We start from the raw sequence: 11,909 nt of genomic DNA, 5'->3' as shown, positions 1-11,909 counted from the left end.
TGTCAAGAACCAGACATGGAAGTGATAAAGTGCCGTCAATGGAGACGTAGAATAGCTCGATGGAGCTACACATATCCAGTAGCGTCGTGAACAGGGTATAGTCGTACCGAAGAAGATCGTACCCAATCGCGATCCTCTATACAAGGAGGACCGGGCTTTTGAAAAGACTATACCTAACCGCCAAATGCTGTTGAAAAGAGGATGGAAGTGAGAACTGAAGACTAAGAGCGCGCAGAACTGGAGACAGTGCACTCTGCTGCAGAGGCAAAAGGCTCCAGCAACGCAAGTCGGCGAAACCAGCCAACCGACGCAAAGCAAAAACTAGACGCGACCCTGGTAGACCTTGGTATATAGTACATGTAGAAAGGTCGAGATGGTTAGAACCGTATTGCGCCGATGATTCGATTCGTTAAACCTGATAGCAGAAGTCCAGATATTCCGTACCGCGTCGTCGGCGCGACTGATCGCATAGTCATGAAAAAAGAAAGAAATGTAATGAACACATATGGATGCAAGGCAACCAAATGATATCGCAGCCTCTTGACAGAGAATTGTCGTGACATGAAGACGTAATCTAGACGTCAGGTTCAAGACACTGCAGAGATCGGGACCACCAGACTTTTCTACGAGGCAGGAGGTGGACCTGTAGGCTGTGGCCTAGGATTTCGCTGAGGGTTCTGACCGTTTGGCTGACGGTTCTGTTGGTTTTGTGGAGGACCTCGGCGCTGTCCCTGGAACTGGCCGCCGCCACCACGACCGCCACGGAAGCCGCCTCGCGCGTTGGGGTTACCGCGCGCAGCACCGTCTTGTTCTTGTTGCTGACCTTGACCTTGACCAGGAACACGTTGGGCGCTGGACATAGGGCGAGGGATTGATTCGGGGGATTCGTAAACGTATAGGTTCTTCTCGATGACTTGCGGGATGGGCTGGATTTCGGTACCAAGCTCCTGTTCGATCCTGTAAAGGTTGAAGCGATCTTCCCAGTTGATCAGGTTGATAGCTAGACCCAGATGTCCGAAACGACCAGATCGACCGATCCTATGCAGATATGTCTCGGCGTTCTTCGGGAAATCAAAGTTGATGACGACGTTGACAGCCTGAATATCGATACCGCGGGTGAGCAAATCTGAACAGACAAGGTTTCGGCATACACCATTGCGGAAGTCGTGGAAGACGCGGTTACGGTTGTGCTGGAGCATGCGCGCATGCGAGTAGAAGCAGGAGTATCCGAGTTCGGTGATCTTCTTCGCAAGAAGCTCTACACGGTTTGTGGAGTTGCAGAAGATGATGGACTGATTAATCTGCAGCTTGTTGAAGAGGGTGTTCAAACAGTGGACCTTCTGCTTCTCCTCAACGAAGGCGTAGTATTGTGTGATACCGCGAAGGGTCAGCTCGTCCATCAGGTTGATTTCGTACGGAGAGTTCATGTGTTTGTCCTGTACCGTATTAGCAAGCTTGTCGTCGTAGAGACGCTGGTCAAACGTACCTTGAAGCTCTTGACTACGATAGGAAAGGTAGCGCTGAACAGCATGACTTGCCTGTCCTTGGGATGGAAGCCAAGAAGCTGCTCTACAACGGGGGTAAACTCAGGTGACAAGAGCTTGTCAGCCTCGTCCATGACAAATGTTTGACAGGCGGACAGATCTGCTACGCCCTTTCCAGCCAGATCCAGGATCCTACCAGGTGTTCCAACGATGATGTGAACGGGGTCGCTCAACCGTATAATATCGTCCTTCAATCCTGTACCACCAGTCGAGACCATGACGTTTACACCGAGGTGCTGTCCCAATTGCTTGCACACCTGGGATGTTTGTAGTGCGAGTTCTCGGGTGGGAACGAGGATCAGAGCTTGCGTCTTGGGGCTCTTCGGGTTTATGCGCTCGAGGGTAGGGATAACAAAGGCGGCAGTCTTTCCGGTACCGTTCTTCGCTCGCGCGAGGATGTCTCGGCCGGTGAGGGCTACTGGGATCGTCTCTTCTTGAATTGGTGACGGCTTCTCGAAACCAGCCTCGAAAATGCCCATCATGAGCTCGCGCTTGATGAAGAAGTCTTCAAACTCAAGGCCCTTGGTCGCTGTAACATCCTACTCTAGCATTAGCTCATGTCCAATACATGTGATTCCCAAGCCCATAGCCTACCTCTGTCTGCGGTCGCGCATCCTTCGCTGGCGCATTCAAACCGGCTTTCCAGTTTGCCTCTCCTGATGGTGTAGCATCGCTGGGAATAAGTCAGCGCGTAGCTCTTGCTTCGTTTGACATGGACTCACCTTAGCTGCGTTGCCGCTAGTTGGTTGGTGATTTCTGAAGTCATTGTGTATGTGGGTCCACCGAAGGTGGGGTTGTTGGTCGGAACGTCAAGGTCTAGTAGTGTGGATAGAGGCGCGATTGGTGTGTGTGCAACGCTTGCGGCAGAGCAGAGCAGATGCAAGTGAGGGGTTTGGGTGTGGAGGCTCGTATAGGGTATGCCGAAGAAGGTGGGGTTAGGTAAGCGCGGGATGGGAGTGCTGACTGTTTAGCAGCAACTCGGGTGTCGGCTTCTCGTGGTGGTGTGCGTTGTGAAGAGGCTGATTGAGGCTCGGAAGAGTCGCAATGTAGTGGTTTCGCCTTGTGGAGTCGTCTGCGAGTGGAGGTTCGCGCGGGGGTTACTGAAGACAGTAGGAGTTAGTAGATGCCTCGAGAGGGTAAGCGCAGAGAAGATGGTGTAATTTTGTGCAGTGAGGTCGGTCTGTGTGGTGTTGTGGTAGCTGGGCGGGCCGCTTTATGCAGAAGGAACTTGAAGCTGGTGGAGGGCAAGGGTCCGTGCGTGCTTGTCATTGGCCCTTCTGACGTCGGTGCCAGGGCGACTATCTCAGTCCCCGTCTGCGACATCTAATTCTTGACTATCCAACTTGAGGATTTCTGTGCAATGATAGCGGCGTGTCCTCATTGCACCTTCTCTGTTTGCCGCTTTCGGTCTTGATACCACGCGCCAGGTCCGCTCTAGCTGTACGTTTCATGTGTTATGCTGCATGACAACATGAGTATTGACGACGAATGTAGCATATTCCAGCCAGAAACATATCGGCCACACTATTGATTCAATAACTGAATCTCTCCACATCAGTCATACGTGTCAGTTTTGTCTTTCGACACTTGCATAAACAGCCGCCGAAACGCGTACTCAAAGCCCATAACTCACCATGTCGTCTTTGCTCGGCCTCTCAAGGGCCCTTCGTACGCTCAGGACACCCCAGACTACCAGAAAAATGACTTCCCACTTCTTCTCTCCTTCCCACACACCCCGACACCTCAGTCTACCACGATCACGCCTCTTCTCCTCCCGCGCATACGACGCCTACAGCGCTCAAGTAAAGTCCAACAAGCTTGTTCTGTATGGACTCATGGGTACCAATATTGCCATCTTCGGGTACGCGGCCTTTCTTAAGAGCCAAGCTATACAGGGCTTCCAGATGCCATACCAAAAATTCATGGACACGATGACATTGAACCTCGACAAATTTCGAAACGGAAACTACACGTCGCTGCTCACTGCGGCATTTACGCACGTGAATCTCTTCCACATATTGTCGAACATGGTCAGCGTTTATTTCTTGGGCTCTTTCTTAGCGGCAGCGCCTGTGATAACGCCAATGCGATACCTGACTATCGCTCTGGGCTCTGGGATTGCGGGAGGAGTGGGCGCTTTGTTCAATCGGTATTACAAGTTGCGTTCTGAAGGCCCTAACGCCAGAGACTATTCAAGGACTCTTGGATTCTCCGGAGCTGTCATGGGCATCGGCGCTGTGGCAGCGTGCATGAACCCGCACGCGAGAGTGCTGATCTATGGCATCGTACCGATGCCACTTTGGGCTATGACTGCCGCTTATGCCGTCTACGATGGATTTTATCTCAACGACTCGAACTCGCGAATAAGTCATGCCGGGCATCTAGGAGGATTGGCGTTTGGGCTCGTGTACTACTTCACCAGGTTGCATCGTCTTAGGTTCTGAGGGGAATAGTACAGCCGGGGTGTTCTCAACATGTTCTGTAAACGTAAAGGACTTCCTGATCAGGTTCCGTGTGCTGCTAAGCTATTGTAATGTCTGTTGGTTGGCAAGTGGATAGTGCAGAGTATGCTTCCGGATCTTGTGATACGATTATCAGACTACATAATATGTATGTAACCTGTGAATACCACGATCTATTACCCGCTTTAGGCGGGTGTTATACAGGCTCAGTTATCATCCCTCTCTCCCTATCACATATGCAATTCTGATAGTCCCATAGCTCCACCCAAACACCGTGATACACCCCATCTCAATATGCTACACAGGGAAGAGACAAATGAAATGTGGGAACCATGTCGACTCTCAATCGTAAAGCCTGTCTGCTATCAACGCATTAGCTTGCTTCTGAGAACCCGCTGATCAGGATGTTGTAGCTTACTGAACTCCTCAAATCTACCTCAAGCGGTTTTCTTGGAAGGACTGACGGGTTCCGGCTCGTCATCAGCGCCGAGCTCTGCTTCGCCGTTGGTGCCAATGTCGTCCTTGGACATGGACTTCGGCAAGCCCTGTGGGGTGTAGGACTTGTTTGGAGTGTACATGGGTGTTGTAGACTCCTCAACCTCCATCTCCTTCACTTCCTCGTCTTCGGAACTCTCGATGATGACTTCCTCAGACAACGCGCTCTTGCGCGGTGGTGGTCGCTTCCGCTTGACCGCTTCCTTGTCCTCGTCCTCCTCATCGATGAGCTCCTCAGACCGACCGCTCTTCCTAGGTCTACCCCGCTTCTTTGGGATTTGTCCTTTGGCCTTCAATTTCGCTGCTTTAGCAGCCTTCTTCTTGGCAGCCAAAGAGAACTCCTCGTCCTCGTCGGATCCTTCTTTCTTCCACGCCCGACCTTTGCCCTTGAAGTGCTTGGGCTTTGCAGGCTCCGGCTCTGTTTCCTCTTGAAGCAAAGCCATGGCTTCTTCATCTAGCGAAGCCAGAAGGGCGTCATCTATATTCCTACTGATCGACGCCACCGACGCTCTCCTGCCCTCTGCAGTCGGTGATGTGTTATTCGATTCCTGGGCGTCCCCGTTTTTGGGCTCTACATCCTCAAACAGCTGCGAGTCGTGGTAGTATGGCCTCTGCTGTGCTGGCTTTCGTGTCCGCAGTCCGCGTCGAGTGGAACCTGCTGACGCGGTGGTCGGATCTGGAGAAGCCGCGGCAGAGTCAACATCTTGAGCCATCTTACTACTAGCGCTGGGTGTGACGGTTCTGTTGAATGTGGCATTCAACTCGATTGCCTCTGCGACATTGGTGGGCGTGACTTCGGTGTGAGCACCTGCCTCGGCGGCTCCGCCTTCAATAGCAGAATCTTCAGACTTGAACAGGTTAGCAAATTAACCGTGAACCTAAAGACGAATACTTACGGCAGTCTTCGTCTTCGGTGTCTTTCTGGTGCTCAATTTGAGGATGTGGCTCTTCTTCGGTGTCTCTGACGCTGTTGCTGCGGTCGACGATTTCGGAGCTGTGACATGTTTTAGCAAGAACACAACAGACTAGCAAGCAATGTTTCGCGTGAAATGTCAAAGCACAAAGAGGTTCGGCACGGCCAGTATTTGGTGAACATGAAAAAACTACACAGGTGGGGTAATTAACATTCAAAATGGGTCCAAAATTCACATACCAGATCGAACAGGAAGAGGAGACACGATTGCAGATGCGGCAACCTCATCGATTGTAGTCTCCATCGGGCCCTCTAGCTCATCTTCGGGCGAGATGGTTTCTTCCGACTATGGGCAGGTTAGTGCATGCTGGGTAGCGAATAAACGATGAAACTCACAATAGGCTTCTTCCTGGCCTTTCGAGCAGAAAACTTGCGCTGACCATTAACGGCGATGGCTGGTACTGTTGGCGTCGCGGTCTCTGCCCCCAAATCCTTACTGGCTTCACCTTCGTCGCTCGCCGAGGCGATGACCTCATCAGACTATGCTTGTCAGTAACTAGACGAAGGTATGCGAAGAGTACTCACGAGTGGCTTCTTCCGCGCTTTGCGCTTCTTCTTGCCGGAGGGACTCTGGTCTTCGGAGTTGGCCACGGCCGACGGTGTCGCAGACTCAGCCGCCCGTGACGCTCCATTACCGTTGGCAGTCGCATTCTTCTTTGGCCGACCAACCTGGCCACGAGCCTTGGTGGCTTGAGGTTTGGCCTTGACAGGTGGGGCCTCTTCGTCCTGGAACTTTTAGCATACGGTATAATTAGCTCATTATGACAATGACCTACAGTTGAATCAGACTCCTCAAACATGCTCAGCGCTGTGTAGTATAGCGAGAGACCACCAGTCATTTTTTGAGACTCGACCCATTCCTCATATGATGGGGAAGGACCGTTCTGATTTGCTTCTTTCCAATCCATGAACTCCCGGTGACCATGCTTGTCTTCCCAGAAAACGGAAGAGCTGTCGCTAGACTTGTGGGTACTCTTCCTTCCAGATGCCGCGTGGCCGTTGGGAGCCATGGTGAACCGAGAAAAAGACACAATGGCAGCCAAGGTTGAGCGGCGGCCGTGACAAGCGCAAGAACAGGTTGCAGAAATTGACGCGGGTTGATGATGCGGACGCAAAAATGCGCAATAAAAGATTGGGTTGACTAGAAGTATGGAATGAAGTGGCGCGGGAAGATGCGCGCGAGGTTGATGGTTGTTGTGAGGAAGTTAAGTTACAGAAGAGATCCAAGTCCGAGATGATCCACGTCTGGTCAACTGGTGCCACCTTAGCTTAGAATTCTCAAAGTCGCCAGGCGATAAAGCGGCCCGCGGCAACTACTTACCGAAGATAAGCAACTGACTGTTATTGAAGTCTGGGTCGAATTATGATGCTGATGTCGCTCAAAGTGGAGGGAGGTGTGGACAGTGGGATGGGCTTGTTATTAGCGCGCGGACCTCAAATTTGAGCTCGACCACTGATGGAATCGAGGTGTATCACCAACACTAGTTTCCCTTCTCAGCATTCATCGTGAAAATTGGAGGCTTGGCTGCGCATCATTGGTGCATACGACCTTTCACGTTCACCTACACCATTTTTAGCACTTGCGTGCTCCTTGGGAGTGCTCTAACGAGATTACTGATGTTGTGACCTGTCTTGCTACTTGTTTTAAGAAGGTAAGCGTCGCTACCGGAACTTTTATCATGATCTGAGTACCTGCTATGAAATCTCGAAGGAACTATGTACTTACTGCTGTAAGCTTGGGGGTCACACTGCGGCCGAGTTCCACGATAAGTACAGCAGTGGTAAAAGGAAGCCATGTTCAAGCGCATGCTTCGAGACCCGCTGGCTCGCTCCCCGTATGCATTTGATTTTTCTTGTTTATGATGTGACAGCCGCCCATATTGTCTGCGCAGTCCCATTCTGTAGTACGATCTCAGGATGTGGGCGATCACATACTACAGCGGGTACGATAGCGATTGAATGCGATTTGAGCTGCGTCGTTGCATATCGTATTAGTTATTGCATTTATACTATACGTCTACTGCATCACCTCGTCAGCGACAAGTCATCCAAGTCACACACCAAACAGATAACGTGATCATGCCACAAGAGTAGCATTGAGATATCTTAAGCCTCATGAATGCCGTGGTGCCATCCCCAATCTCGTCGGCCTGGTATATACAAAGAGCAAAAAACGAAGCCCAAAGCTAGTCCATCATGAGACCGAACTGGCGTCGCAAACGCGCGAGCAGGAAAAATGCATAAAAGGCCACTGCGCATAATGCAGGATGGGTATACAAGGACGAGCCCTACCGCCTTCCCCGTGTAATAAGACAAATTTGCGCCCACCGGGATATGATGAGCAAGGTAAAGGAAAAATTACAGACGCCATAAGGACTTGTCCGATCTGCGGAAATGAATACCAATGGCGCAGAGTTGGCCGAAAGCAGTCGTCGAAGAAGCGGACAGGATAGAGATATGTCGATAAATGAAACAATGAATGCGAACGAGTGCTTCTCAAAACCCAGAATGAGTACCGGAAAGTCGAAATTACTGGAGATCATAGCGGCAGAGGATCCGCCGGTTCAACCCTCCAAAGCAATGCTCCTAGAAAGATTCGGGTGGGCTCGGCATGCCATGCGCGCTACCATCCTCTTTCTCTGGCTCTTGAACGCTATGATTCTCTCTTTGCACCGGTTCAAGCTTCAGCTTACCGATGGGTTTACCAATGCCCTTCATGAAGCCACCCTGATCGTTGCCATTGTCATCCTTCTCCTCGTCCAGCTTACGCTTTTTACGAGCCATTTGTTGCTGCTCTCTGAGAGGGCGTTTCCGAGGACTGGAGATCTTGCCTGTAGGTGGCAAGCGTGGCTTAGGGAATCGCTGCTTCGGAGGAAGATCATCATCCTCGACAAGCGGCTGGCTGTTGTTGTCATGGAGTTTACCCAAGAGCCAACTTTGGAGAAGACCAATCTGGTTCTCAGCGGTCTGGACGGTGACAGGCTCGAACTTCGGTGGCTCAGGCATAATGACACCAGTAGTAGTAATATTGCTGTGAATATTAGTAAGAACCTCATCAAAGCATATCGCGAAACACACCTGTTGTCCTGCCTGGCATATGCATTGTGCACCCTGTTCTGTAGTAGATGCAACGGGACGCTGGAAGTAAGTCCGAATTCGATGTCAAGACCGAGCTCTTTGAAACCGAAGAAGTCTTCGCCAATGTCTTCTGCGAAGTCTCCACCCACGAATTGCTCGCTACCGTCGTTGAAGGCACCGGCCCCGTCAGCGCCGGCGTTATCCATAGCTGGTCGCAGGAGTTCAGCGTAGTATGACCGCATCCTATCATGCATGCCACCGAGCTTGGTACCAAGCCTCTCAACATCGTCCTTGACATAAGTCTCGAGAGACTCAAGATCGACACCATTGGCGTGCAAAGAGTGAAGGACAGCTTCTTCTTGAGTAAAGCGTGGTGTCCAACTTGTAGCCTGTCCGTTGGGAAGAGTGATGGGGACATCTGACTTCATCTTCGGTGTTTCGCGATATACCCCGAGACTTGCAACAAGATTCTGGAAGAATTTCGCCGCAATGTCAGTAACAGCATCAAGAGCTGATGGCTGGAACTCTTCGAAACCAGCATGATAAAAGACTTTGCCAACGCTGCGTTGTAAGGCGGCGCGACAGACATAGGGGGCCATGATCGGCCCATCCTCGGATGTGACTGTTGGCTCGATGTCTGCCTCGTGGAAAGGTTGCGGTTCATATCGTTGAAACTGGTTTTGGTATAGCTATACGGATTAGCGGTCGGTATATTCCTTCGAATTTCGGATAAAAACTTACCTGCGATTGGATCTGCATCTGTTTGACGATGCCGATCTTTGCGCATATCTTCCTGGTTTCTTGCAGTATGTGGTTGTTGTCATCGAACTTGTGAACCAAAGCACTGTCTGGCGATACGAACTGCCCCTTTGGCAGAATACGCATGTACTCCTCAGCCTGAGGAATGACATAGCCCTCGGCGTCTTCAACCCATTGCAGGCGTTCAGAAAGGTCGGGAATGGCGCACACAGGGTCGTAGTAATCCGGAATCTGGCGCTCCTCTTCCCCTTCGATGCCCTCGGCGAGTGACTCACCAGCAGTGGCCTGAACGCCGTCTTTTCCGTCCGGAGCGGAGACGGCCCCGCTTGCAGTTTCTTCCTCGATAGCTTGCTTTCGGTGTCGTAGCCATCTTCTCATGCCAGCTTTTGTGCGTAGAATAGCAGGTTCATCTGGCTGTAGGTGGTCGTCACGGAACAGTCTATGCCTTTCTGACGCAATGATTGCTCGATCTCTTTTCGTCACTTGTTTCCATGTTTTGTATTCCAGATCATCCAGATCAGCATCCTCTTCCAGAACATCACTGACCGAGATACCAGTGCCGTCAGCCTCCGAAACGTCGGCTTGGCTACCATTCACGCCGTTTCGCGAAATGCTGTTCGGTCCCAATGGTGTCAATGTACCGGGTGGGGGAGGTGTCGAAAAGCCGTTGACGCTGCCTTCCATTTCGGAGTCTGCTCGAAGAAACTCGTTCTTAAGATTGGACACTGCGTTATTGAGAGATGGAGCTGATGGTTTTGTTTCCGGTCCCGGTGTGTCCTCCAGACCTGCTGAAGGGGCCTTTCTTGCTGTACTTGAGCCTTTGCCTCCCTTGCTTGGTGCCTTTCGTCCTCGTGAAGCCATGATAGGTTCTTCGTCTTCACTATCGTCAGCGCCGTCGGCATCTGCATCGCCATGACGCATTCTCCGTTCCTCTGCCTCGACTTCTGCACGATCGCGAACAGTGATGTCCGGGATAAGGGGTACGAGCTTCTCGGTTTCCTTCTTCATGTGTAGTGCCTTTTTCCGGAGAAAGTGACTTGGGTCCGCGTTGTACTTTAAGCAGTTTGACCATATGAGCATAAGGTCGTCGACGAATTCCTTCTTGGACTTGTATTGGAGTTGCTTGAGCTTCTTCATCATCGTGCCAATATCCATGGGCTGCTTAATCACGTTGTAGTAGTCCGGTGCCTCTCGTTTGTTGACGCGTTGAAGGAAGGGGTGGGCATGCTCGTTGGCCTTGAGTTCCATGAGGACCTTCTCTGTACTCTCGTATAGTTCCTCCTGTCCAACACGTTCTTCGTTTGCCCATTTACTCCTGTTCTTACGGACTTCGCTAATAAGGCTTCGGAGCTGCGCATCAGTCGCATGGACTTTGTCTCTTTGCGCGTCGATACGGGAGATGAGGTGCTTGAGTGTGAGACTGGACGCGCCAAGGTTAGTGGTGCTGAGAGTGCCTTGCTGGGGGGCGACGACGACGCTGTTGGGGGGTGCATTCGCGGGCGTTCCGGACGTTTCTATCTCTACTTGACGGTCGAGTTCGTCAAGCTTCTGCTGCTCTAGCATGGCGTCACGATCACTTTCCAACGAGTAGAACATTGTCTGGAAGCTCCGCCTGGCCGCATCCTCGGTCGCAATCTTATCCTGTTGTAGCTTCTTGCGCACATCGTCTGATGTCTTTGTATGGTCCGACGAAGGTGTCCCGGTCCGGTCGTGACCTGACTTGTTCGATATGGAAGGAACGCGGAGGAGGCTTGGCGTGCTGGGAGCGGCAGCAGCAACGCCATTGGCAGCGCCTTTTGAGTGTAGCGGCGAGGTGCGGGTATCGTCTTCGTCTTCGTCGTCTTCATCGTCGCCATAGTCGTCTTCGTCGATTGTGCGGGTTAACTTCTTCGGGGTGACGGCCGGTCGCGCGTCATGCGCCGCCGCATCCCCGGATGACGGGCGCGGCTCGTTGTCCAGGGCATCAACAGCATCACCCTCGTACGTGCCACCGATCACTGCAGAGAGACGCGCTTCTGTGCGCAGAAACTGTTCGCGCCATCGCGCCGCGCGGGGGTCTTCCTCTCCCACCATGTCTCCATCCCCCATGTTGATCGCGTTGGAGGCGTTTGACATGGCCGCCTCATCATTCAGCGTCGCATTGGGGGTGCGTAATCGAGTCGCGTTGGGCGGTTGGTGCAGGTAACGGGCATGGCTTGGGCGTTCTCGCGATGATGGAGGATATGGGGAAGCGCTGAAGGACATCGTCGTCGTCGGCTGTGGGGGGTCTTGGCGGTTCGCGACCTACGGGGAAGGCGCAACCAGAGGGCGACGTCCCAACTGGTCCAGGTGTCGCAACGCGATAAAATCAAGCATGGAAGGAGCTACCGGTAGAGCGAAAGGTTTGCCGATGACTGCGAGATGGAAGAGGGTATTGGGGCTCGCGTCTTGATGGCCACAGATACGGCCTTTGATGAACGAACGTGGTGTTAGGGTTGTAGGTGGATGGGGGCTATTCCTCGTCCAGCCGCCTTAGCGTTCTGCGCAGTCCAGGGCCCGCGTCACCTACCTACTTCCCAATATCAAAATGCTGTGACTGCTATATGTACGCGTCGCAGT

At 52.1% G+C, this 11,909-nt stretch overlaps 3 protein-coding genes across 3 annotated transcripts; all 3 read right to left on the bottom strand.

Moving 5' to 3' along the window:
• Positions 1-623: 623 nt before the first annotated feature.
• On the bottom strand, positions 624-2,310 carry DHH1 (DExD/H-box ATP-dependent RNA helicase dhh1; the record flags this gene model as incomplete). Its single annotated transcript, XM_051443624.1, has 4 exons — positions 624-1,436; positions 1,487-2,083; positions 2,139-2,217; positions 2,267-2,310. The coding sequence occupies 4 exons, from the start codon at positions 2,308-2,310 to the stop codon at positions 624-626; spliced, it is 1,533 nt and encodes a 510-aa protein (XP_051305119.1).
• Positions 2,311-4,443: 2,133 nt separating this feature from the next.
• Positions 4,444-6,484, bottom strand: J4E86_003067 (uncharacterized protein; the record flags this gene model as incomplete). The annotated part of the gene is made up of 6 exons (XM_051443623.1): positions 4,444-5,349; positions 5,398-5,495; positions 5,655-5,760; positions 5,811-5,954; positions 6,000-6,200; positions 6,251-6,484. The coding sequence occupies 6 exons, from the start codon at positions 6,482-6,484 to the stop codon at positions 4,444-4,446; spliced, it is 1,689 nt and encodes a 562-aa protein (XP_051305118.1).
• Positions 6,485-8,060: 1,576 nt separating this feature from the next.
• Positions 8,061-11,555, bottom strand: J4E86_003066 (uncharacterized protein; the record flags this gene model as incomplete). Its single annotated transcript, XM_051443622.1, has 3 exons — positions 8,061-8,505; positions 8,553-9,241; positions 9,294-11,555. The coding sequence occupies 3 exons, from the start codon at positions 11,553-11,555 to the stop codon at positions 8,061-8,063; spliced, it is 3,396 nt and encodes a 1,131-aa protein (XP_051305117.1).
• Between the last annotated feature and the right edge of the window lie 354 nt (positions 11,556-11,909).

The sequence above is a fragment of the Alternaria arbusti genome (assembly GCF_024043155.1).
Source record: "Alternaria arbusti strain BMP 1465 chromosome Unknown scaffold_3, whole genome shotgun sequence".
Classification (NCBI taxonomy): Eukaryota; Fungi; Ascomycota; class Dothideomycetes; order Pleosporales; family Pleosporaceae; genus Alternaria; species Alternaria arbusti.
The sequence above is the reverse complement of the archived record's forward strand: the minus strand, read 5'-3'. Positions and strand labels throughout refer to the sequence as shown.